Genomic DNA, 26,837 nt, shown 5'->3' with positions numbered 1-26,837 from the left:
ATCTATATCTTGCCATGGCTCTGGAGGAGAAAGCGAGGCTGGTGACTTTCCTTTTTTGCACAGCCCTCCCTCACTTAAATCCAATTCACTTGCAAGTCCTCTTCGAGAATGAAGGACAAACAATACCAAACACTCACAATATGCATATCAAATGCACATACATACATAATGTATACATTATATACCAATATACATATATGTATATACACATATTATATATACACATATTATATATACACAGTATGTACATATACTAAACGTGCATGATATATATGCACATATGCATATGTAATATAAAGCCATGTGTGTCTATGTATGTATATCTGTAGATACAGACAAATTATAAAAGCGCATACACACACAGAGTAACTTGAGTCTCAATCAATCAACATTTATTAAGTGCCTACTATGTGCCAGGCACTGTGATAGGCACTGGGTATACAAAAAAAGGGCAAAAAACAGTCCCTGTCCTCAAGGAGCTTACAATCTAATGGGGGAGAAAATATGGAAGCAATACATACAAAGCAAGCTTATACAGGTTAAAAGAGGAAATAATTAACAGGGGGAAAGTACTAGAATAAAGAAAGATTGGAGAAGGCTTCCAATAAAAGAAGGGATTTTAGTTGGGACCTAAATGAAGCTAAGAGAGGTCAGTAGGTAGAATAGAGGAGGGAGAGTGTTGCAGGAGCTGGGGATTAGTGCTGTTTGAAACTTTAATATTATTATTATTAATAATATGGGATATATGTTTAGGGAAAATGGGCCTGTGATTCATTTACTTAAGCAACGGCATGAGAAAATTTGAATTATTTCACATTGAAAAGATCATGTCTCACTCCTGGTTTCTTCTTTGTTCGTATTTACACATCTGTACAGGGACAAAGCGATCTGTTGAAGAATGCCAAGAATGAGGCCCTGGAGAACATGAAGCAGATACAGTTAGCATGTTCATCCTGTGGTTTGAGCAAAGCAGCTGCTGGTGGTGCTGAAGCAAAGAGCAAGCGAAGCCTCGAGGCCATTGAAGAAAAGGAAACTGGAGATGAGAATGGAAGGCTCTGAGCCCAAGGCACTACTACTACTACTACTACTACTACTGGGCTTGTCCTTTGGGTCAAGGACTTGAAACTATTTTTTTAGAGCATTTAGGAATTCACAAAGAATGCCCTCCACAGGGTGTTGGGAGTACACAAATTATTTCACAATGTCAGTATTTAATTATGGTTAATTTATCTAAGTTAAACTCTTTTGTAGCCATGTTTTTAAACACATCAGAGCTCTGTGTGTTTGTCCACACACGTGTGTGCACATGAAGGAAAGAAAGATTGTGTAGAATCTATTCTATGTTGCATCTCCATGTACTAAGTTATTCCTCTCCCAATTTTCTAGCACCCCCTTTAATTTTGAAATTCCAGAGTATTTCTTGTAACTGGGCTTGTACCTTATTTTGCTTTCTTGCTTTTGTCATTTAATTTAGATCTCTTAATGTATATTATTGTCAAAGGAAGCCAAATTTACCGATAGATGTTTCAATAGGTTAAAATATAGATTAGAATAAATTCTCTGAATCATAGTATTGATGGGAATCAATAAAAAACGACAACAAACCAGCAGAATTTATGGGTAGATCACCAAAGCCATTGCATTCAGCCATTGCTATTTGAAATTTATTTTTTTAAAATTCATTTATTAGAATTCAGGAAAGTAATGCACCTGAGACTAGTGAACATATGTGACTTCAGTGGACAAGCCAATCATGAGTAAAATAATGCCCACCAACTAGGGACTCGGTAACATAGTGAAAGCTCTGTTTGCAATTAGGGTTTTAATGCCGAAATAATATTCAGGGGTTCTGAAATTTCAGTGTTGGTATTTGTAGAGAACTTCATAAACCATGAGCCTTGTCATAGGTTTGTATGATCAGTAGGGGCCCGTTGAGAGAATGTATCTTGATAGGAATTTTCATGAGGAGTGCCCGATTGCTCTGAGGGTTTTAGGATTGTAGCTGTAGAGATGGGAAGGCCCTTAGATGTCATCTAGGCCAGCCTCCTTATTTTACAGATGAGGAAACTGAGGCCCAGGGAGGTGAGAAAAAGCTCTAAGTAAAGGGGTACTGTTATGGATGTTATTATCATCATTATTATTGTTGAGACTGGGTCTCTCTATTTTGCCCAGTCTGGAAGTTTAGCGCCACCCTTGGGCCTGTCCCACTGCTGATTATCATGGAAGCTTTGACCTACTCCATTTCCAACCCAGGCCAATTCATCCCTCCTTAGATAGCTTAGTGGCAGATCTCTCAAGAAATTCATTATATTGGTGCTGGACTTCGTGTGGTTTTCTGATTGCCTTTAGTCCTACTGCAGCTTAAAACTTCCTAGTTAAGCAACCCACTAGCCTCACCCTCCCCAGTAGCAGAAGTTACAAGGGTGTACGGTGCCATACCCAGCTAAAAGGGCACAATGAGTGGTACAGGTGTCTAACAGTGGGATAATTTTTGAGAGATAACAAACTTCAAGGCACTTTTGGCACACATCAGAAGACATATAGGTCAATGAAGAGACAAATTAGGCTCCTACCATGGTAGAATCTGTATCATTGTTATTATTCCATCTTATTGATAATGTACTTGAGTGTAATATGTATGTTATCTCCGACAGAACGATATGTTCTATGGTTATAAAAAGAATATATTTATTTAAAGCATTGCTTTTATTTTGAAAAGCTACTTAATTAATTTGATTAACAAATGTGCTAATTTTTTGAATTTAATGGAAGGTAATTGTTGAAAGTTTGCCTATCTTAAAATCTAATATTGCTAGTGTGTTAAGTTATTCTGACTTCTTCTTAAAATTATGTTCATGTTGCACATTACTGAGAGAGTAAAGATATGAAAAAAAACCTTTGACCTGTTTTTCTTTAGTGAATTAATTGAAAAACTAAATGGAAGCAAGTGGGCATCTGTCGAATATCTGGCTTATAAAAATAATGTTTCTCAGAGGGTCAGCTATGATAGGGGATAAATTAAGATGGGACATTTTATTATATAAATGAAAATTTTTTAGACCAAATGGTGCCTCAGTGGCCTCAAAATATTTCATTAACAACTCCAAATACCTAATACTGACCCAGGTAAGAATAGTCTTTAAATAAGATCGATTTGTATTATTCAAGGGATTCTGCTTCATAATTTCTGTTTTAATACTTAGCACATCTAAAGTTTGACATATCTTGATATTTCCTTTAAAAGGTGCTCACATTTCTTCCTTCCTGCCTTCCTGCCTTCCTGCCTTCCTTCCCTCCCTCCCTCCCTCCTTTCTTTCTTTCTTTCTTTCTTTCTTTCTTTCTTTCTTTCTTTCTTTCTTTCTTTCTTTTCTTTCTTCTTTCTTTCTTTCTTTCTTTCTTTCTTTCTTTCTTTCTTTCTTTCTTTCTTCCTTTTTTTTTTACTGGTTTTGTTTTGAAGAAACACAAAAAGATCCAGGTGATTTTTATTCTTATCAAATTATATAGAAAGTAATTGGAGAATGTGCAATTGGACTAAATGTTGTGATTTTACCTTGATTAAAAAGTATGAGCTAAGATCAGTGCAGATCATAATCGCAAAATCACCAAATTTTTAGGGTTAGGAATGAACTCAGCCAAATCAGGCTGAAAAGAAATCCCTACAGCTACATGCAGGGTAAGAGGTCATTTGGCCCCTATTTGAAGATTTCCTTCAGGTTTTCTTAAGAATCCATATTAAAAGAGTAGGTGTTATGACCTGCAAATTGGTTATTATTGTTATTAAAATGAAAGAAGTTATTTTTAATATTCAATTTGTAAAAAAGTCATATCCACTCAAGTTATAGATAGGGATGACTGTTTCATGTGTCTCCTGAAGTTTTTCATTATGCATTGAGTACAGACCAGCTTCAACAGAGGTTTTCAATTTACATGTAAAGCTTCATGTAGTCCAAGTTATATTTATACTAGGCAGTACAGCATAATGGAGGAGGCCTGGCCTGAGAGTCAGGAGAGCCTGTGTTTAAGACCTGCCTCCGACATACTAGTTGTGTGATCCTGTTGTGTTACTTGGTTTCCCAGGAAACTTTCTAAGACTTTAAGAGTTACCTATTCATTGCTAATATTCACTGGTGAAGGGGATTTCTATCTGCTTTCAATCCTGATGAAATCACAGGTCCATCTCCTTCCCTCAGGATAACAAAAAAAAAACCCTACTTGAACTCAGCAAAACCTGTATACACAAACAGATTTTGGGCAGCTAGGTGGCACAGTGAACAGAGTGGCAGGCTTGAAATCAGGAAGACTCTTCTTCCTGATTTCAAATATAGCCTCAGACACTTACTAGCTGTGTGACCCTGGGCAAGTCACTTAACCCTGTTTGCCTCAGTTTCCTCATCTGTAAAATGAGCTGGAGAAGGAAACATTAAAATATTAGTATCTTTACCAGGAAAATCCCAAATGGAGTCACAAAGGCTGTCACTGAAAGGACTTGGCAGCAGCAGCAGCAGTAGCACCACCACCACCACCAGCTTTAACATTTTTATAATATCTCAATGTGGTCAATAAAATACTGCTGACCTTGTGTGGTCAGTTGGAGAAAGTGAGGCAATCAGTAGCATGTTTATTTGTGGAAGTCAGATTATTTGAATCTAGGTGTCTTTTCTATTTCACCACAGCTGTGTTAATTGCATGATTTTTCAACTTAGACTAAGGATATTGGAAGTATCTTTATGTAGAGCAGTATCCTGGAATCTCAGTTTCTTTAAGCTGTAGCTTCCCAAGCACAAAGTGGAGTATTGAGGATAATAGTAACATAACTTTTACCTAGAAAGCAGAAAGAGACTTTGGCAGTTATGCTGTACAAATCTTTTATAGATGAGGACAACAGGGGCCAGAGACCTTATTTGCCCAAGGTTATCCAGTGGCAGGCTCTTTACCTCTCTCCCAATGTTCATCCCACTGCACTCTGCTGCCTCCTTTCTTTCCATAGAATGTTTTCATCCAGGAAAATGTGTCACTGGCATGTTTGGGGCATCCTAAAGCCCTGAATCCTAAGGCCATGGTTCATGAAAAAGAAACAAGACATTATGGACAAGCTTTCAGAATTCTTGGGGTCATTTTTTTTTTCTTTGGTAGCACCATCTGGGCAATTCTGATATGGGTAACCTTTGCAATGATAGCGAGAACTCAGAATTTTCCATTCTGTATCCATCTGTTTCCAAATATATCACATAATAATTCTTGTCTCTTTTGCAAAATCTCCCTTTGGAAATAATGTGCACTAATTGCCAGATTGCAGGTTTGCAAATAAGTCTCAGTGTCCTTAAAAAAAACCCAAACAATCAAACCAAGAAACAACAACAAAACACAATTGCAAATCCCAGCATTTTTCAGAAGATAGTAACAACTATTGAGGTTTGTGGAGGGAAGTAAACAAACCATTGATGCTGAGAATGCTTTTTTTTAAGCTGGTGAGAGTTTTCATTTGGTTGTTTGATATTATTGAAGGCCTTTGAAGCTTTTGAAATAATAAGCTTTGTTTGGATCTGTACATTAAGACAATAACTTTTCTGGGCATGATTGATAGCTCCTTTTACTTAGTTTTTAAAAAGGGCTGTGTAAAGGCTGAATGTGATAGAACACTTCACAAATAATATACCCAATGCATTTTAATCACACATCTCCCAGAAGCTTTGTCCAGTGGTTCAATTTGCTGCATGGGCCTAAAGAGACCTATTGTTGTTTTCCTGAGTGGAGATGACTGCAGTGAATCAACGTGGATGACACATGGAACCACATAGCGTCTTAACTTAGTGCTGAAAAGGATCTAATCTTACTTTGTCTCCTTCCCCATCCCATTTTACAAATGTGAAAACTGAATGTAAATAGAAGAGTAATGACAGTTCATAAACTCAAATAGTTTAAGTGGCAGATTTGGCAGATAAAAGATTTTGAATTCAGTTGCTTTTTCCACTGTGCCACTGCTGCTCCTTCCTTATATTATAGTTGTTATGCTTATTATTACCCCAACTAGACTCCTACTTGCCTCTTGCCTCCTTCCCTTGCTCAAAGCCACTCAAAACCTCTGACTGCTCACATGGCTTGGATGAGATGGGATTCAACAACTCTATGCCTTCTGATGAGATGGAGGACCAAGATCCTTACTACCTGACCTTTGCCTCCTGGGGTCCTCCAGGCCTTGCTATCTGCTCTGACTCTGTGCCCTGCAGACTCCTAGCATTGTCCGCTGAATGGTTATTGATGTAACCAAAAAGCTCTAGGCTTTGCCTAGATGATGAACCCTAAGGACACTCAGAAATTTCCCATAAGACCTGCAGTTATATTTTCTTTAATGTGTTACCTCCCTCAATTAGAACGTAAACACCTTGAAAATAGGAACCAATCTGGCCTTTTCTATTTGTGTCCCCAGTGTTTGGTGCATAGTAAGCACTTAATTAATGCTTTCTTCATCTGTTCATTCACTATACCACACTGCCTCTCAATAGGAATCCTTTGCTTTGACTAGCATGCAAATTAACCGGGATGATAATTGACAGTGGCCTCATGCGGGTTTGGAAGGTATCTCATTAGGGCAGTTTCCCTGTCACTTCTTCCTGTCCCTGGGATCCTGCTTTCAGTGTCTGTCATCTATTCATTGTTTCCTTCTAGTGTTCAAATGTTCAAATCCTTGAGGGTTTGCATTCAAGGCAGATTGCCAAACTTCAAGAACCTGTGTGGAATTATCTCCAATTTCTCCTGTATATATCTTGTTTGTACATAGTTACTGGTATGTTGTCTCTCTCAGACTGTAGGCTTCTTGAGAGCAGGAAGTGACTCTCTCTCTCTCTCTCTCTCTCTCTCTCTCTCTCTCTCTCTCTCTCTCTCTTTCTCTCTCTCTCTCTCCCTCCCTCCCCCTCTGTCTGTCTGTCTCTCTCTCTCTCTGTCTCTTTCTCTGTCTCCCTCTGACTTTGTCTGTCGTCTTTTTTTCTGTCTTTGTCTCTCTTTTTTCCTCTCTTCTTTCCCCTTCCTCCTTCTCCCTCCTCTTTCTTTCCTTCTTTCTTTCTTTCCTTCTTTCTTTCTTTCTTTCTTTCTTTCTTTCTTTCTTTCTTTCTTTCTTTCTTTCTTTCTTTCTCTTTCTTCTTCTTTCTTTCTTCTTTTTCTTTCTTTCTTCTTTCTTTCTTTCTTCTTTCTTCTTTCTTCTTTCTTTCTTTCTTCTTTCTCTTCTTTCTTTCTTTCTTTCTTTCTTTCTTCTTTCTTCTTTCTTCTTTCTTTCTTTCTTTCTTTCTTTCTTTCTTTCTTTCTTTCTTTCTTTCTTTCTTTCTTTCTTTCTTTCTTTCGTCTCCCCAGAGCTTAACACAGTGCCTGGCAAATAGTGGATGCTTAATAAATGTTTATTGACTGACTGAATTCCTTCCTATTTTACTCCCATTTTCTCTGTCAAAGAAAATGAACTTCAGCTTGAGATGGATTGTACACAATAAGTTATGAAAACAATGAAATCCAGGAGAAATGAGGAGAGAGTAGAGGATCCATTATGTAAGTGTTCTCTCACTCTCTCTTTCTGCCTAAATGAATAACTTTCCAAGGGAATGAGAAAACTTATTGAGTTGTTGCTCGAACTGGTGATATTGATCTTGAACGAACATGGTGGCCAGCAGGAGGGTTGTATGTAAATGCTGACAGGCAAGTTTTGTCCCAATTTTCCAAAAGGGGAAGAAGATAGACTCAACTAACTTTTAGAAAGTGGGGTAAGGGTATCAACATTCTAGAATGAATTATGAATTTGATGATTGGAAAGCATTTATAATGGGAAGTAATAGTAATTACAAGCCAGCACAACTCATGTCAGTCTAACCTCTGCCATTTTGGACAGAGTGTCTTGCTTTTTGTTGATTGGTTGCTTGGTCCACATCTGTGATTTCATTGGTGTAGAGGACTCCAAAGATGAAAACTTGCTCCAATGGTGAAGGTAGGCAACTTGTCCTTCATTTAGGGTCTCCAGAGACCATCATAGGGGGGAACTGAGAGGTTAAAAGACTTGGCCATGGGCACACAGTTTGAGTACTTGGCAGTGCTTGAATCCAGGTCTTCCTAACCCGAAGGCTGGCTCTCTACTCATGATGTCTGCAACTCCTGAAGAAGAACAGATGCTGGACTATTGGTAAAAAGGGATTCCAGTAAGCAATGTCCTTTACCATTGTAGAACATTCTCAGCAACTCCTAATCTTAGAGATTTGCCTAGGATTCTTGGAGGTTATATGACTTGTCAAGTTTCACATAGCTGGAATGTATCAGAGGCAACACTTGAACCAGGTCTTTCTGGCTTATAATCTGAATCCACATCCTTTGACTCAAGGTAGGATCCCTGTCTAAAAAGAAAATAGTTAGGTTTCAGACATACTAACACAAAATCTTCTCATGCTAGAGTAGATAGGGTGAAGAATGGCATAGAGAGGCAGTTATGCACATTCAGGTTGCTTTTAAACTGCATCTTGTTTCGTCTTGTCCAACAGAAGTGTTTAATGTTCTCATTCTAAATAGAGCCCTGTGGAGTGATAATATTTATGGGAAGTAACAGCTGTGGACAACAAATGTGATCTTTCAGAAGAGGACCAAGGATGGGAAGACTAATGTGGACCAAAACACATGAGAAAAATTCTGCTTCTCTGGAAAGCATCTCGCAGATGAGTGCTCATTCTTGGCCTGTTGAATCAGAAGTTTTCAGTTGGGTATCAGAGGGTGGAGGGTTCCATGGGAAGTAAGGACCAGATAAAATAATGCCAAATATCTTTTCCTATTTAGTTTTTGTTCTGAGAGGTTAGGTCAACCAAATATTTAGCATGCTTATGTATAATGGAAACGTTTGTGTGTGCAAACACAAGGAGACTACGAGGCCACTCATGCTTCCAAGATTCCCCTTCCTGAGAAAGGCAAGGCTTAGGGCCAATTATTCCAGGGTAGGGACATTTCATGTATTTTATGCAACCCTGAATAGGAAGTCTGAAAGTATGGGTTCAAATCCTGTGTGTGACTTTAGGGATGTAATGTTACCTTTCTGGGCCTCAGATTCTTAATCTATAATATAAGGAAGAAGGACTAGCCAATCTCTAACTTACCATCTAGCTCTAGAGCCAATGAACTGGGGTTCAAAAATGAGAAGGCTCATTGATTTGCTTGTGTGACATACACACACACATATATATATGTACATATATACTATATATGTGTAGATATATATGCACATATATACTCTATCTATGTGTACATATACATACACATATGTATACATATACACACACATCCACACACATCCACATACACACATACATACACACATATGTATGATTTGCTAGTAGGGTATGATTTTTCTCATTTGGTTGAGGAGTAGACCAATTTTTAAAATATCCTGCTATATGGGACATAATTCTAATTCCTTATAGGTGCCTTTTCTCTTGATGTCCCATCCCCCTTAGTGTCGTAAGGTATCTATGTGAATGGAGAGCTTGTTATCTAAATTGCATCCCTTTCCCTCTGGCTTATGTGATGCTGGATAATGTCATGGAATTGTTGGTGCCATTCCCATGGCAACAGGCGACTGTGTCACCGAGGAGAGGGTCAGCTTCTAGCGTCAGGAAAGATAGATGGATGTTATGAATTTCAGAGTAATCTCTTCCACTAATATTTATTTTAGGAGGAGCTATGATGCACTGTGACTATCAAATAACTCGTTCATTACATCTGCTCGGGATAAGGTGGAGAGAAGGCAATTAATTTCTCAATAGCACAGAAGCTAATCTGTGATTTTAAGGCAACAAAAGGATTTATGGATTATTAGAGCTAGAAGGGACTTTCGAGGTCATCTGATTCAAGCCCCTCATTTTATAGATGAGGACCCTGAAGGCCAAAGGGGAAGGAGACTTGCTGTGGTCACGTAGCTAGTTAGTGGCAGAATGGGGAGTTCGGCTCATTTGACTCACTGAACTAAAGTGATTCCTTAGCTCTCCATGGAATATTTTGGATTTTTTCCGGTATAGGCTTGAGTGCATCCATACATAAATAAGTAAAGGAGCTATGATTTTGTTAGTGTTGGGACTCTTGGTGTGACAACTCCCTCCAGTAATAGGTTACAACCCATTAGGGAGTTGCTTGATGTTGCTTAGAGGTTAGGAAACTTAATAATAGCTAACATTTATATAGAGATTATAATGTGCCGGGAACTGTGATAGTGCTTTATGAGCATCTCATTTGATCCACACAACAAACACATTTTACAGATGAGGAAACAGAAGTAGATAGTGCTAAAATGACTTCCTCAGGGTCACACAGCTAGTAAGTATCTGAAGTAATATTTGAACTCAGGTCTTCCTGATTTCAGACCCATACTCTATCCAATGCATTTCAGGACACCAACAGTGTCTAGGAACACACTGCTGATAAGTTTCAGATGTGGGATTTGAACCCAGGTCTTTCTGTATTCATGTCCCACACTCTTATTTACTCTACCACTTGGCTTACTCTACCATATGAAGACAGAAATAACTTCATATTTTATGCGCCTGATTCAAATACCTTTGATTCTAGGTTTTAATCTTTTGGGCTATATGTGAAATAAATTCAGAAGCAATAAACCATCTCTGATTGACACACTATTCTTAATTTATAATCCACTTATAGTTTTCTGCCATGTCTGAAGTTGGGATGATCTTAGATAAACTATATGAATTATCTGGCCCTCAGTTTTTCTTATCTGTAAAATCAAATTGGGCAGGACAATCTTTAAAGTCTCTTCTATTTCTAAGAATCTCACTTTTACCATGGAATCTCAAATAAGCTCCTAAATTATTGAGAAAACAATTGATGGCCATTCCACTCAACTGTTCTGTGATTCTAGGAATGCTTTGTCCCTGTAGCATCTTTTTAGCTTTCAACAACGCCTTATTTAGGCCATCCATCTACTGAAGAACAATAATCAAACCCAATGTATTTGGAGAAGGCAAGTCCTGTAATCCCTCAAGGGTAAAATACTGTGTAATCGGGCAGAAAAGGCCTGTGAATGGCTAAAACTGGGAATGAAATAGAGAGAGAGGATACTTTATTGAAAACAAATGAGAATATATACAGTAGCATGGGGGAAAAGGTCCTATGAATACTGTCTGGACAAAATAAGCAAATTTGTTCTCATTTCAGCTGGAGTATATATTTTTATAATGATGAAAAGCAAGACAATCTATTGCATCTTTTCCTGCAACTGTCTGACTATTAGAGATTAGTGGGGGCAATTATGTCATGGGAGTTTGCAATCTCAGAGAGTTTCTATTATACATTTTTTTATGGTGTGAAAGGAAGGTGTCTATATGTTTTGGAATATTAGGAGAGGAAAGAGTATGTGAAGGGGAAAATTTAATGAAGAGATATTTTCATCTGGTTGAATAAAGTAAAAAAGTTTTCTTTTTCATCAGGCAATTGTACATAGGGTCCTACATTTTGATATTTTATTAGTAATGGCTAATATTTGCATGATAAAGACTGTCACATGAATTGTCCCCAGACATCTTCTGAATAATCCCAAGAGACTGTTTTGTAAACAAAGCATTGTAAACAAAGGACTATAGTAGTTATTAGGATTATAGGGGAGCTAAGTGGCCCAGTGGATAAAGCGCTGAGCCTGGAGTCAGAACAACTTGAGTTGAAATCCAGCCTCAGACACTTGCTAGTTATGTGACCCTAGGTAAGTCATTTAATCCTGTTTGCCTCAGTTTCCTCCTCTGTAAAATGAACTGGAGAAGGAAATGGTGTCTTTGCCAAGAAAACCCCAACTGGGGTCACAAACAGTCAGACAGGATTAAAAACCACAACAACATTAGGATTATAATGGGCAGAGGAGTAGGTATTAAATCCTTTTTTGATGGTTAGTTACAGCAGGATTAGAACCCAGGACTCTCTCTTTAGAGTCCACAGTTAATTCCACTACTCCAGCCTCAATTCAACTTAACCCACCAATCCTTTGTTAAGGACCTGCTATGGGCAAGATGCTGGGCCAGGTGTTATAGGAAATAAGGATGTAACAAGAAAGTCTCTGGTCTTGGGGAGCTTACACTGAGAGAGCTTGGTGGAGTGAATCGAGTGTTGCATGTCAAGAAGATCTGGTTTCAATATCTGTGGCTGACACTTGCTAGCTGTCAGACTCTAGGCAAGTCCCCTGGCTTCTCTGAGCTTAGCTTCTTTCTCCTTAAAATACAGCAATTTCCTCATAATGTTGTTGTGAGACTTAAGTGGAATAATGTATATAAATTGCTTTGCAAACTTTGCAGTGCTACATAAATGTCAGCCAGTATTACTTTAGTAAAGTATTTACGGAGATAAGTAAATACAAGATAATTTGAGGAGGCAATGAGCAGTAACAACTCAGGGAGCCAGGGAACGCTTACCAAAGGAGGTAGCACCTGACTTGAGCTGCAAAGGAAGCTATGAAAGGTGGTGGTGAGGTGGGAGAGTGTTCAAAGTAGCAGGATGGCCTAAGCAAAGACATGAAGGTGGGAGAGGTGGATGCTGAGTCTAGGTAAGATCAGGCAGGCCTGGACTGGCAGGCTGGACTGTAGAATTCATCAAGGGCCTTAGTGGGAAATAACTCTGGAAAGGTAGGGTAAGAAAGATGCTGAAGGGCTTTAAATGCCAAGCTGAGAAGGTTGTTCTTTATCCTAGAGGCAATTAGGAGCCATGAGAGCTTCTTGAGGAGAGGAGTGACAGTCAGATCTATGATTTAGGGATATTATTTTGGTATCTGTGAGGAATATTTTTGGAAGGAATAGAAACCTGAAGTAGAGAGATCAATTAGGAGGCTATTATAACAGTTCAGAGCAGCTAGGTAGTACAGTGGATAGAGCTCTGGGCCTGATGTCAGGAAGACTCATCTTCCTGAGTTCAAATTTTGTCGTAGACACTAGCAGTGTGACTCTGGGCAAATCATTTAACTCTTCCTCAATTTCCTCATCTGTAAAATGAATTGGAGAGAGAAATGGCAAACCACTCTAGTATCTTTGCCAAGAAAACGCCAAATAGGGTCACGAAGAGTCAGACATGAATGAAGAGACCAAATGACAATACAGTAGTTTGAGTGAAAGGAAATGAGGACCTGGACCAGAGGGATGATCTTGTGAACAGAGAGAAACAGAAAAATAAAAAAAAGATCTCATCCAGACAGAATCAGCAAGATTTGACAACAGACAGAATATGGGGTGTGTGTGTGTTGGGGGGAGTGCAATGGAGAATTAGAATTAAAGATGTCTCTGCAGTCATGAACCTGAGTATTTGGAAATAATTAGCGCTATTTTTATGTGCATTTAAGAATTAGACCTGCAAAGGTTTAAGGCATTTTTTTCTTCCTCTCATGTTACTCTGGACATGGGTCATGACTATTTTCGGTAGGAATGGTGTTGCCTTCAGTAGAAATGGGAAAGTTTGGAGGAAGAGTGGGGTCGGGGTGGGGAAGATGATGAGTTACTTTGGGCATTTCAAATTTCGGTTGCCTCCTGTTGTCTTCAGGGTCTTCATCATCTTCATTACCACCATCATCATTATGATTACTCATAATCAAATGATTACTCATGGTTGCTACAGCAGCTTAAGGCTTGGCAAGAGCTATATTTCAATCAGCCAACAAGCGTTTACTGAGCATGCTCAGTACCTTATTAGATATCCATGTCAGAGGCGGTGGCAGGTACAAAAGAGGTGTCACAAACAAGACCTATTTAGTTGGAAAGAGAATAATGAATAATAATACCAATAGTTGGTAATCATATAGTGCTTCAAATTTTACAAAGGGTGTCATATATATTATCAATGAGTCAATCAATCAATAATTAAGGGCTTACTCTGTGCCAGACTCTGTACTAAGTATAAAGAACCTGTGAAATCTGTTTCTATCCTAAAGGAGATTATATTCTGATGGGGGACGTGATATCAACATATATTTATTTGTAAAGGATACAGACAAATCAGAGTCAGTATAGTGTGATGGATAGGGATCTAGACGTGACTTCAGGAGTATCTGGGTTCAAGTTTCTTGTCAGACACTTACTGGGAAAGTCACCTAACATTTCTGTGCCTCATTTGGACTCAATGACTTCTAAGACTCTTCTAGCTTGAAAATTATGATGCTCTAAAAGTAAGTAAGAAGGCACCAATAGCTTGGGGCAGGGCTTAAGGGGGGACTAGAAGAGGCCTCTTGTGGAAGGTAGTGCTTGAGATGAGTGTTGAAGGAAGCCAGGAATTTTAAGAGTTAAAGCATTCTAGGCATGGGGTAGCCCTGGTGCTGAGGGATGGAGGCAGGAGATGGAGCCTACTTTGTGAGCAACAGCAAATGGGCAAGAATGCCTGGACTTTAGAAGTTAGGAAGGAGAGTAATGTGTAAGAATTCTGGAAAGATAGAGAGGAGCTAGCTTGTCAGGGAAATGAGATGGCTACCATGGGAGAAGGGGGCAGCTAGATGGTGCAGCAGTCAAGAGGACCTGAGTTCAAAATTAGCCTCAGACACTGACGATCTGTGACCCTGGTTAAGTCACTTCACATTGTTTGCCTCAGTTTTCTCATCTGTAAAATGAGCTGGAGAAGGAAACCACTCCAGTATCTTTGCCAAGAAAACTCCAAACGGGGTCACAGAGAATTGGACATAACTGAAAAGACTCAACAATGATAACAACAGCAGTGGAAGAAAATGGAGCTTGTGTTTTTTGAGGCAAGGTCCTCTGATGATAAGATGGGGAATAAGGGAGATCTGAGGAGAGAAGAGAACACTTGCAACACCTGCAGTGGTGAGTGGGACAAAGAAACAGCTGGGGAGGAGTGGAATTGTTGCCTTACCACAATAAGACTGATAGCAGATAACACGATTTTGTGATGGACCAAGTTAGCAGTTTCATGACTTCTTCCAGCTTTGTTCTGCTCCGCACATGGAAGAGCAAAAGAGGAAGATAGTGGGAATAATGTAGGATTATCTAAGAACTCTTTGAGGTAGGTATGCATATTTAAAAGGGTGTGTGTGTGTGTGTGTGTGTATTCTTTTTCTTTTTTTGAGGCATTTGGGGTTAAGTGACATTCCCATGATCATACAGCTAGTAAGTATCTGAGGCCAGATTTGAACTCAGGTCTGCTGAGAATTATTTTTCTGTGGTGTGCTAATGTGGCTAAAAGGAATTCTGAGCTTGGAGACAAATTCCAGTCCTGCCTCTGGAACTTATGAACCATGTGCCTGGAAGCAAGTCACTTAAACTCTCAGTCTTAATTTCTTCATCTGTAAAATTGGATGAATAATGCCTGTAGTATTTACCTCACAGGGATGTAGTAAGGATGAAATGAAATGTGTAAAGCAATGTTTAGTTATTATAGTAATAATAGCTAGCATTTATAGAGCACTTTAAGTTATATAAAGAGTTTTACAAGTATTATCTCATTTGACCCTCACAACATTCCCGGGAGATAGGTGTTAAAATATTTTACCCATTTTGTAGATAAGAAAATTGAGGGAGGCAGAGGGTTAAGTGACTTATCCAAGGTCACCTAGCTAGTAAGTATCTGAGGTGAAATTGGAATTAAGGACTTTCTGATACCACAGCCAGGACTCTATCTACTAGGCCACCCAACTGCCTCTAATTATCTGTTGTAGGGCAGCAGTAAATAGGTAAGGGGACAAAACATCAACAATAGATTTTTTTTTCTATTCCCAATATAATTTAAAATTTAAAAACATGTTTGCTTCCCTTAGATTTTAAACAAAAACATATTATCCCTGCAGTTAATAGCGAGTCCTAAAGCTGGGACTAGATTCCTATCTTAGGGTAGGAAAGCAAAGAGAAAAAGATTCCAAAAGAACACCCTTTTTCAAAAGTTATCTGTGACTCTTACTTCCCTCCCAAACCCACCAGCCCATTATCTAACTTGGCACAGTGTACTTCTTAGATTTTAAATAACCCCATGTCCTTCATTCCACTTGGGTGATTTCTTTAACTGTAGAAATTAATTATTTGGCTGTAGTGGGTGGGTGTGGGGAAGCAGATGGCTCATTTCCTACCTGTTGCAAGGGCAGGGTTGGAGGGTTTCCAGTGATGAATGGATTTAGTTTCTATTTCCCCATATGGAGATATATATGAAAATAGCCATAAACAATACATGGGTGATTGAGTTCAATCCAACAAGAGGTTTATTTATTAAGCACCTACGAAGTGTCAGACACTGGGCTATGCTCTGGAGATACAAAGACAAAATATGAAATTGCCTCTGCCCTCAAGGACCATATGTTCTATTTACAGTTCTGTGGTTAAAAGGAATGTGGTGTTAGGTGATTTGATTGCAAATTAGGAGAAAGTCAAAAGAAACGAGAGGACTATGAGACTAGAGCATGGTAGAAGTTTAACCACTAGGTGGCACTACAAGCCACTACCCTGATCCGATTCATTAAAAATCAAATCAAATCAAATCAGCCCTAGGAAGTCCCTAGGTGATTGTTCTTGGAATGTGCCAAGCTGTCTATGGTTCTCAGAGAGTATGTGGCCTTCTAACATTCAGCTCTACCTCTCTCTGAGAGGCAGTCTTGTCTCCTTGGTCTGAGAGCTATGTTTAGTACAGATCTACCCAATGAGAATAGGTTTAAACACCCTGGAAAACCCTGATTCTTCCCTGAATATACTATGTTGTACTAATCCCTGGTCATATGACTTTAGCATAATGGAGTGGTACTCCATAGGAATTGGCAGGAGTTTTAAAAAATAATATGTGTTATTTTTACCCTTTTTATGCATAGAATCAGTAAAACAAACAAACATAATATAACAATAACATAATATAACACATGTAACAATATAACATCTACCACATAGCTGTGTGCCTATAGCATCTTAGAGACCCAAACAATATATAGGTTACTCCAAACCCAGGAGTACCAGGAAAACATAGTTCACTTGCTTAGTCTCCCCACACTTACCACTTCCATGCATGGGTAAAAGTAGTTTCCAAATGACATTCTGCTCATAGCATCTAGTAAGCCTAGCCATTAGATAAGAGACTCAGAAACTTAGTTAAGGATCCAGGCCTAGGCTCTTTCTCATTGCAAGAGACAAGGACAAGGACACAAGGAGGGCCCCAATACAGAATGAGGCTCCACAGCTGGTGCTCTTCCATTTTGTTTTCTGTGGTTGGCGAGGACCTCCAGTTACTTCTTGATTATTCACTAACCCTCTGCTCTTGGGGTATAGCGAGTGAACTCGCCTTCCTTCCGCTTTTCCCTTTAGAAGGAGGTATTATTCGTGCTGTTAGTCAGACTTTAGGAATGTTTACATGCTATGTTGAGATTGGGGGGGAGAATGCATCTATTTTGAACTTTGATTATTTTCCAGTTATATGAAGATTCAATCCATCTGAAATGCCTTTACAAATTTGAAATCCATGGAAATTGTTGAAGTTTACTTTCCTTATTTAAAATTTCCTTATTTAAATTAAAAAATTAAAATTTCCTTATTGAAAATATAAAAATACTTTCCTTAAAAATTTTTTACTATGAAGAAATAGGTAAGACAGATTGCATGTGAGTTCTGATGAGATTCTTGTCCACATTCAGAACTTAGTTTAAGACACAAGAGGATTATTAAACATAGGGGTGCTAGCTCTTTCCTAGTAAAACCTTACTCCCTAAACAATTACTTTTTGTCCAGGAAGTACCAACCCCTATCATATTGTCGCTAGTATTGTGCTTTTTCATCTTTGGTCTTCTTCAACACCTAACTACTATAATTTCCTTTCCCTAAATAATTTTGCTGCTGCTAACAGCAGAGCCACCAGCTTATTCTGCTGTCTGAGACACCTATTACAAATGAGAAAATAATGCTTTTGCTCCCCACTGGCTTCCTCATTATCTGTCTCCAATTTCTAACTGTATTATGCCTTTTTGACTTGCTAGGACCAGCTAGGCATACAGATAATGAAGATTTGTTTACCTTGCTTCTTCTAAATACAGCTCTTCACGTGTTTCTGCACACCATTTCTTCCAAAGGGATCAAGTTTGAAGGTTTTTTATTTTTATTTTTTTTATTTTTATCCAACTCTGAAATCTGAAAATCCTTTCACACTCAGGTGAGGCTTGGCAACAATGTGGATTTTAGACATGAATGATGGATCAGTAAGTAAAGCTGAGCTACATGGAAAGGGATGCATTATTTTCAATTCAATACAAAGAGCAGGCTGGGAAATTGCACAGCATTTTTGATGACTTTCAAGCTTATTCATGAAACAAAGACTGATCTTCCTAACACTAATTTTCTTTTAGTGATGCTGTTATAGCCTAAAAAAATACCAAAATCTCCAAAGAATTAGAGTTGTCAGTTACCCACAGGACAATGGAAAGATGCATAGTAGGGGTGAAACTACAACAAATTGCCAGTGGAGAAAACTGGGCAGAAGAAAAGTGTCTGCACCAGATGTCAGGAAATCAAGAGCATTGATCTTCAAAAGGGGGCTGTGGGACCTCACAGGGTGTATGTAAGATGATCAATGATGTCTAAGAAGAAGATACAGCTGTAGGGCCTCTTCTTCCCCCTCCCAGATGCTTCTTCAGAGGCCACTCTATCTGGATGGCTTCTTTGGAAGAGGGTTAGGCTACTGGTTCCCCTCTCTTTACCCATTTCCATCCACAGGTTGGGCAGTGGTGGAAATGAGGATAGATGCAGGCTGAGTGAGGGCTCCCTGAGTAGGTAGGTCACAGTGTTCCACTTGACTGGCACGATAGAGGTAGCAGTGTTTGCAAGAGGAGCAGATCATAAAGTTTGCAGGGCTGGCTAGTGCTAGAGTGACTTTGGAGGCCAAGGTGGTGGTGGCAGGGGCCATTGACCATAGGCTAGTTTCTCTCTACTTTCTTACCTCCATCCAAGGACTGGGGAGCTACAGTCGGGGAGGGGGCGGGAGAGAAAGGTTCAATCAACAAGGGTGCTGGGTGGTTGTAAGAAGTGGTGGTGTCAGAAGCAACAGAGGCAGAGAGTGAGAGTGACCGGTGGGGCACATCTTAGGCCCAGAGAAATTGTGCCTTGTTGTTACACAATCATACATCACAACTTCACAGACTGAAGACGAGAGCCCAGAACAGCAGACTCCCCATCAAGGGTCATTTCCACAGGACCAACTTTTGGATTCTCTTTTGGATTAGATTTAGAGCTGGAAGGGACTTCAGAGGTCACCCAGTCTGATCTTCTTATTTCACAGATGTCAAAACTAAGGCCCAGAGAGTAACTTGCCCAAGGTCACACAGACCTTGGGCCTAGCCAGGGCAGAACCTGGTGTTTGAACCCATGTCCTCTGAGTCCAAATCCAATTCTCTTTTCATTGGTATGTGTTGCTTCTCCTTGGTGATTATAATTTATACATTATTTTGCTCTCACAGTATTTTGTAGAAGCCTATGACAGAATGCTGACTCATCTAGAAATTGACATGTTTTTGAATGGTTATCATTTTGTGTTCAATATTGTTGCTCTGGAAGAGTCATTTTAACTTGTCAGTACAGAAATATGCTAGATGGTTGAGCTCACCACCTTCCTACATAATTTCTGAGGTGCTGAGCTATGAGTTTTTTGTATTTGTAAAATGGACACATAGGATACTTTTTCTGCTGTGTGTTTTATTTAGCTTTTTAATGAAATTGTCACGTTTGGAAAAAAAAGAACATTATTGTTAAGAAAGCTGCTTTCTCAGGAATATCTGTTGTCACTGAAATGAATTGTATATAGTTCATTTCAGAGAAAGATTATGATGTAAATAGAGAAAATTGCGCCTATGAACTTAACTCTCAGTCTTTCCTCTCATATTCCCTTTCATCACTTCTGGTTCAATAAGCAATCTGGTGTGTATTGCACCAGTTTGGAATAGATTTGCCCACACGTCCTTAAATGCCAAATCCTTATTTTTCCATAGCCATGATCAATGTTACTTAGAAAATTTGCCTTGTTTTCCAGCATTAAAAATAATCACAAGCATTACAAAATACTAATGAGAGACTCATTTGTATGGGGTTGAGCTGTATGCTATTACACATGAAGTAAGAGACCAGAAAGGAGAAATCCAGATGTGGGTTTGGTTCTTGGGGCTGCAGGATGGGCATAGGGAAAGGCTGTGTGCAGGTGTCTGGGTGGTCTAACAAGGGAGAGCTGGGGTAGAAGGTGTAAGAAGGAGTGGTCATCACAACTCCCTGCTCTACTGCACTGCCTAGAAGCAGTGACAAATGTGCCAAATAAAATAAGAGCAACAAAAATAGAGGGGAGAGGGGAAAAATAGTCCTAGGAAAATAAACAGAGATGAAAGAAATAAGTAAGTGAACAAGAGGCCCAGTACAATGAATAAATAAGGCATGGAGAAATTGACAGATGAAAAGAACAAGACTGTTCTTTTTGTTGTTGCAGCAGCAACAATACTAGTATCGCCACCAATAGCAGTAACACCACCACCACCACTGCTACCACCACTACCACCACCACCGCCACCACCACCACCAACGCCACCCCTGCTACCACTGCCACCACCACCAACTCCACCCCTACTACCACCCCCACCACCACCAATACCGCCACCACTGCCATCACCACTACCAACACCAACCCTACTACCACCCCCACCACTCCCACCGCTACCACTGCCATCACCACTACCAATGCCACCTCTACTACCAACAATATGAGCAATGACACTACTACCACCAGCAGCAGTAGTGGCATGCACAACAATACAATCACTGCCACCACCACCAACCACTTTTAGAGGAGATAAGAGGCATAGCACAAGGCAGGCATTACAGAGTAGTTTTGAGTGAAAGTAAGGTATAAAAGAAGGTTTAGCATCTTTAAGATTGGAAATAAGATGACTAAAAGAAGAATTCAAGAAGACAGACATGATTTAATAACAGAAAAGTTGCTGCAAAATATCAGTAAGGCATTGGACCCTTTAAAGAGTAGGTAGAGGAGGAGGCTTGGTCAGAATGAAAAATAGAGATGTTAAAGAGCTGACAGTAGATTAGAATTTGAAGAGACTCAAATCTCTATAAACCAAAGCTACAGAGTTAAGAATTCTTAATTAATTTTATATAGTATATTATTATCATCATATGTAATATATAATTATACATTACATATTATAATATGTAACATATAATTATATATAATATATTATCATGTGTAATATATAATTATATATAACTATACATAAATTATAAATTAATTATATTAATAATAATAGCTAACATACATTTGCATATATACATATTTTTGTTGATTAGTTGAGTCTGACACATCATGACTCCATTTGGGATTTTGTTTTTGGCAAAGATACTTGAGTGCTTTGCCATTTACTTCTCCAGCTCATTTTACAGATGAGGAAACTGAGGCAGACAGAGGTTAAATGACTTGCCAAAGTCACACAACTAAGTAAGTATCTAAGGCCATATTTGAACTGAAGTCCTCCTAACTCCAGGCACAGTGCTCTATCTACTGTGCCCCCTATCATGATGAGAAAATAAAATTTGAGAATTAATGACTTTCAAGAAAAATATGAAGAAACAAAGAATTTCTATACTATAGGTCAAGAAGTCATGTACAAAATTGCTCAGAAGTGAGGCATTGTGGATTAGTGGAAAAATCCTGGACTGAGCATCTCAAAGAGCTGAGTTCAAAGTCTGCCTTGGGCACTTTTTAGCTGTGTGACTCTGGCCAAGTCATTTAACCTCTTGCCTCAGATTCTTCATCCATAAAATGGTGAATTTGAATTTGGGGGTGTCTTAGATCCCTTCTCTTAAATCTATGATCCAAGATATTGAAAACAGAAGGCAAAGTACAAATCAAGAGGTCCCTGTTCCTCATTTAAGACACTCCACCCCTTCCATTTTCCCTGGCTGCCTCCTATGCCTGGAATACTCTCCCCCCTCATCTCTATCTCTTGGCTTCCTTCAGGTCCCATCTATAATTCCACATCCTGCAACAGTCTTTTCTGGATCCTCCTTAATGCTAGTGTTTTCATCTATTGATGATTCCTATCCTGTAGGACAGGAAAATATACATTTTGTTTGTACAAATGCTTTTTTTGTGCATAATTGTGTGCATCTTGTCTCCCCCATCAGACTGAGCTACTTAAGAACAAGGACTGTTTTTTTTTTAACCTTTCTTTGTTTCCCCAGTGCTTAGCACAGTGCTTGACACATAGCAGGGACTTATAAATGCTTATTGACTGAGTAACTAGCCTCTCTTTACACAAAATCCCAATTATCTGCAAATCAGATCATATTTAAAATACAATGAGGAAGATGGCTAATTAAAGGAATTCTTTCATAAGTCCTTTCATGAAGGAGTAAATATTTGCTGTTAATAATCATCCCTAATTTAATCTGTTTTACAAAGATAAAGGCACCATGCACAGAACTGGCTTGTAGTCAGGAAAGCCTCGATTCAGATTCTGCCTCAGAGACAAGCTGTGTGAAGGTCTCAGGCCAGGGACATGGTAGGGAGATGAGACATGTGCTCTGTATTGTAGTCATTGTGCATGTTGTTTTCTTGGCTCTGCTTATTTCCCTCTGGATCAGATTGTATAAATCTTCCCATGATTTTCTACATTCATCATGTTTGTCATTTCCTACAGAACAACAATGTTCCATTACATTCATGTGCCACGATTTGTTTACTCATTCCCTAACTAATGAATGTAAATTTTATTTCCAATTCTTTGCTATCACAAAAAGTGCTGCTATAAATAACTTGCTGTATATGGGAGCTTTTTTCTTATCAATGACTTCCTTGGCTAATAAACCCAGTAGTGGAATTTCTGAGTCTAAGTATATGGATATTTTTGTCACTTTATTTGCATAATTTCTACTTGCTTTCCAAAATAGTTGTGTTGATTGATAGCTCCACCAAAAAATTTACTAATGTAAATAGTTTATTACCATACCCCCACCCAATCTTGACTATTCCTATCTTTTGTCATTTTTATTTTTTAGGTATATTTCTTGTAAAGAACAGATTGTAGAGTTTTACTTTCTTATTTAAACTGTTGTTCTTTTGCTTTATTGGATTGTTAAATTCATTCACATTGAAAATTATGAGTTAGGTTTATATTTCCCTCTATTTGTCTCTAATATTGAATTATAATTTCTTTTGTTCCTCTTTCTCTATAAAAACAGTACTTGTCTCAAGTTATTTTTAGCTTAATTTACTTTAAGACAACCCTATTTCCATAGCTTCTCTTCCCTTACCCTTAGCCAACCCCTCGTGACTGTCACTGCTGTCTCTACCTTGGGAGTTTTGTTTAACTTATTAATTCTTTTTTTTTCTTCCTTTATCTAGTTATCTAATTTTTCTCTGTCAGTTAAATAATCAAGTAGAATCCCTCTTATCCTTTCCTTCATCTTCTCTTGTTTTTTGATTTCATTTTCTGCCTCTTCTAAAAAAAGATTTCTTCCTTCACTTTATTAATTCTTGTTTATTTCTGCCCATTCTAGACTTTGATTCTTTGATTATAGTCCTTAAACCTATTTATTCCTTCTTTAGTCTCTATATTCTTCATGGAATTAATAAGTCCAAGGTACTTATTTTGAATTCCATCATCTAAACAGTTGCTATGCCATTGTCTGGCGAATGTTGCTCGCTTCCCCTCCTTTTTCCTTTTGTATCTTACTTAGAACTCTCAGTTCCTGCAGAAGAAAGAAAGGTTGGAAGTATTGCTCCATGGTAAGAATGTTTCTGTGTTTCTGATTGTATATTTCATGATGAGCCATTGTCTTCTCCTGGGTCCTTATTCCTTCTGTATGTCAGTTGCTCAAGAAGCTCTGGCAGGATCCTGTACATGGAGACACAACATTATCAGAGGTATTGGTCTCTAATCACCATATCCCTGAAGGTTATACACACTCTAAAGCCCCATCTCCCATTAGAGAAAATTTCTCTCCTGACATGGGAATGTTCTGCAGTGGGATTCCCTCCTGCCACTCTTGGCTATCAGTTTTGAAAACCAGATTTGAAAATTTAAGAAAAAAAATCAACCAGGAAACAAAAATAGATCTGGTTTTCTGAAAAGAGTTACGTAATTGATAATTGAGTTAATTGAATTTTAAAAGAGAAAGCAAAACTGAGTTCAGAAAATAAAAAGAATTCACAGCAAATGTGGGTAAAGTAAGAAAATTATTAGAAACTACAAATCAAAACTCTCTGAGAACAAAACTGAAATCACAAAGAAAATAAATATTTACAAAAAATATGAAATTCCTAAGTTAGCAAAATAAAAAGATAAACATCTCCTAGGAAGAGAAATTGAGCAAGTTATAAATGAGCTCCTATGGAAAAAAAGTCTCCAGATGGCTTTGCAAATGAATTCTATCAAATGTTTAAAGAACATTGTGTTTCATAAGCATTTCAAAAATAACAAAGTTGATCGAATAGATTGATAAAATAGATTAGATAGGCAAGAATTACAAGGAAATGCATATAATAGTCTAGTCTAGTCTTGGGGAATGGTTGAATAAATTGTGGTCTCTGAATGCAATGGAACATTATACTCTACGGAAGGACACATGACTCATTAATGGAAATATTGAGAGACTTACATGAGGAAATATAAAGTGAACAAAGCAGAAAGAAAAAAAAAACCCACCCAATTACAACTTTGTAAATGAAGAAAACTTTAAATAGCAGCACACTTCCAATAAAAAAGGGATAATACTAACACTAACTTTTAAAGTATGCTTTGATTCTTTAAGAAACTGAAAATTGCCAAGTATAAGGTTGCAGGTAAATTATTGTTTTATGTTGTACTTAACTACATCAGAAAACTATACATTGTGGAGCTTCATTTTGGAGTGTAGTGAGGATATTATATGTTGAAAGAGTATTGATTAACAATCCCCCCCCACCCCAAGAACTAGGTTGTGTATAGTGGGAAGGAAATAATTTATGGTAAAGTGTGGGGAATTCTGCTCTTTGGACCTAAACCTAGAAAATCCATCCTTGGAGGTCTCTAATTCTACTTACATTTGAATAGGAAGATTGGTGAAAATTATTTGGAAAGCTATTATTTGGAAATGGTTTCCAACTTTTGCCTTTTGGACATTGAACATATAGAAATAAGAAAGATTTTGAAGGAAGGATAATGATTCAGGACTAAGAAGTTTCTTTTTAGTTATTGATGGTACAGACAGTTATCTCTTGACTAATAATAATTCTACCCAGTGTTTGTTTTTGTTTTTTCTGTTTACTCATATCTCTGCCTTAGTTCTTGGTTTGGAACTTTCTTTGAAGGGTAGGTTGTGCCCTTAATTCTATGCTCTTAGGTATGGTGGTAGGAACCTGTTTGGTTTTGACCTGAATGTCCTGTGCTATTTCTATTGGCTTTACCTCCCCTGCTGTGTCTGTAGTCAGAATGCTGGTAAGTTTTTATTCCCCCTGGATCTTGGGAATCAGAGCACTGAAGTCTTCACAACCTTCCAGTGCATCTCAGATAATTAGTGCTGCCAGCTCCCTGCCCTGTCCATAGTCAGAACAGTATGGATTCCTGATCTACCCTTACCCCCTGGAGCTTCCCAGTCTGAGCTTCCTAGTCCCTGGGAACAGAGCCCTGTAGTCTTCAAGGCTCTCTGGAGCCTCTCATGTCTGAGTGCTGTGGACTGCCAGGCCCTCTGTATTCCAATCTGAGCACTGCCAGCTTTTGACCCTCTGTAGTCAGAAAATTTTGGGTTTCTGACCCCTCTGGTGTTTCCTTGTCAGAGCACCCTGGAATTTGTGTCCCCAGAGAACACAGATCTGTAAATTTTAGGTGTTCCAGGGGTTTCTACCTTATTTACCTTCCCTGGTGAAGGGCTCCTGCAGGCTTCTGGCTCAATAAAGGAGCTCTCTGTTGCTTCTCTTTGGATTTTCTGATCATTATTCTATCTGGTGACTTTTATCTGTGCTAGGGTATATGTGGAAGAGGTGAGCTCCTATACAGCTTTGCACATTGCCATTTTAAGTGGAAGATCTCATTTTTCCTTTAAAGAGCTACTGAGGGTTATTTCTGTTAAGAATGCCACCACTCTCTATATGCCAAGTTTTAACACACTTATCTTTGACTCCTCCACCCCACTCTCTCCCTCACCAGGCTCTGTACATCTAATCAGTCTTTAAGTCCTCTGTGGATTCTACCTTCATGATATTTCTTGTATCCATACTCTCCTTTCCACTTCTATATCCAATCCAGTCCAATAAACATTTATTAGGTATTACTATGTGCCAGGCACTATGCTAATCACTTGGGATACAATTAATAAAGACAGCCCCTGCCCTCAAGGAGCTTACAATCTAAAGGGGGAGACAACACACAAAAGGAGGCAGGAAAGCTCTGTGTGTGTGCATGTGTGTGTGTGTGTGTGTCTGTGCACGCGCGTTCGTATGTCACCCACACCCACACCACATACACACACTGGGGGAGAGAGAGTCCAGTTTCTGTTATCTAAAGGAAAGTATTGGGAGGAGTTCAGTAGCCCACTCTCCAACCCTCCAATCAAAGGGGAGAGGAGGCTGAGGGAAGTGATGTTAATTAATGCTTGACTTAGCAACATGGTGATGAGATTGGAGGTGAGGAGTTTAACCTGAGAAGGGCAGCTTATTCCCTGGAGTTGAAATCAAGATAGGGCAGCAGGGCAGAGTGAGCATGGCTTTGCTCTCTCATTCTCTCTCACTTGGTTATGCTGTTATGCAACAGCATTCCTAACTGGCTTTCTTACCTTACTTTCGTCTGTCTCCTCCAATCCAACCTATAAACTATGACCAGATTAATTTTTCTAATGCACAACTTATAT

The 26,837-nt window shown here is 38.7% G+C and overlaps 1 protein-coding gene across 1 annotated transcript in view; it reads left to right on the top strand.

Moving 5' to 3' along the window:
• Positions 1 to 2,697, top strand: part of PLCL1 (phospholipase C like 1 (inactive)) — a 415,950-nt gene extending 413,253 nt beyond the window's left edge. Inside the window, 1 exon segment of the mRNA XM_020993598.2 lies at positions 877 to 2,697. Within this exon segment, the coding sequence (XP_020849257.1) occupies positions 877 to 1,059 (183 nt within the window). The 3' untranslated portion in view covers positions 1,060 to 2,697.
• Positions 2,698 to 26,837: the final 24,140 nt, after the last annotated feature.

This window comes from Phascolarctos cinereus, unplaced genomic scaffold, assembly GCF_003287225.1.
Source record: "Phascolarctos cinereus isolate Bilbo 61053 unplaced genomic scaffold, phaCin_HiC Scaffold_726;HRSCAF=1367, whole genome shotgun sequence".
Classification (NCBI taxonomy): Eukaryota; Metazoa; Chordata; class Mammalia; order Diprotodontia; family Phascolarctidae; genus Phascolarctos; species Phascolarctos cinereus.
This window is presented reverse-complemented; position numbering and strand designations above follow the sequence as displayed.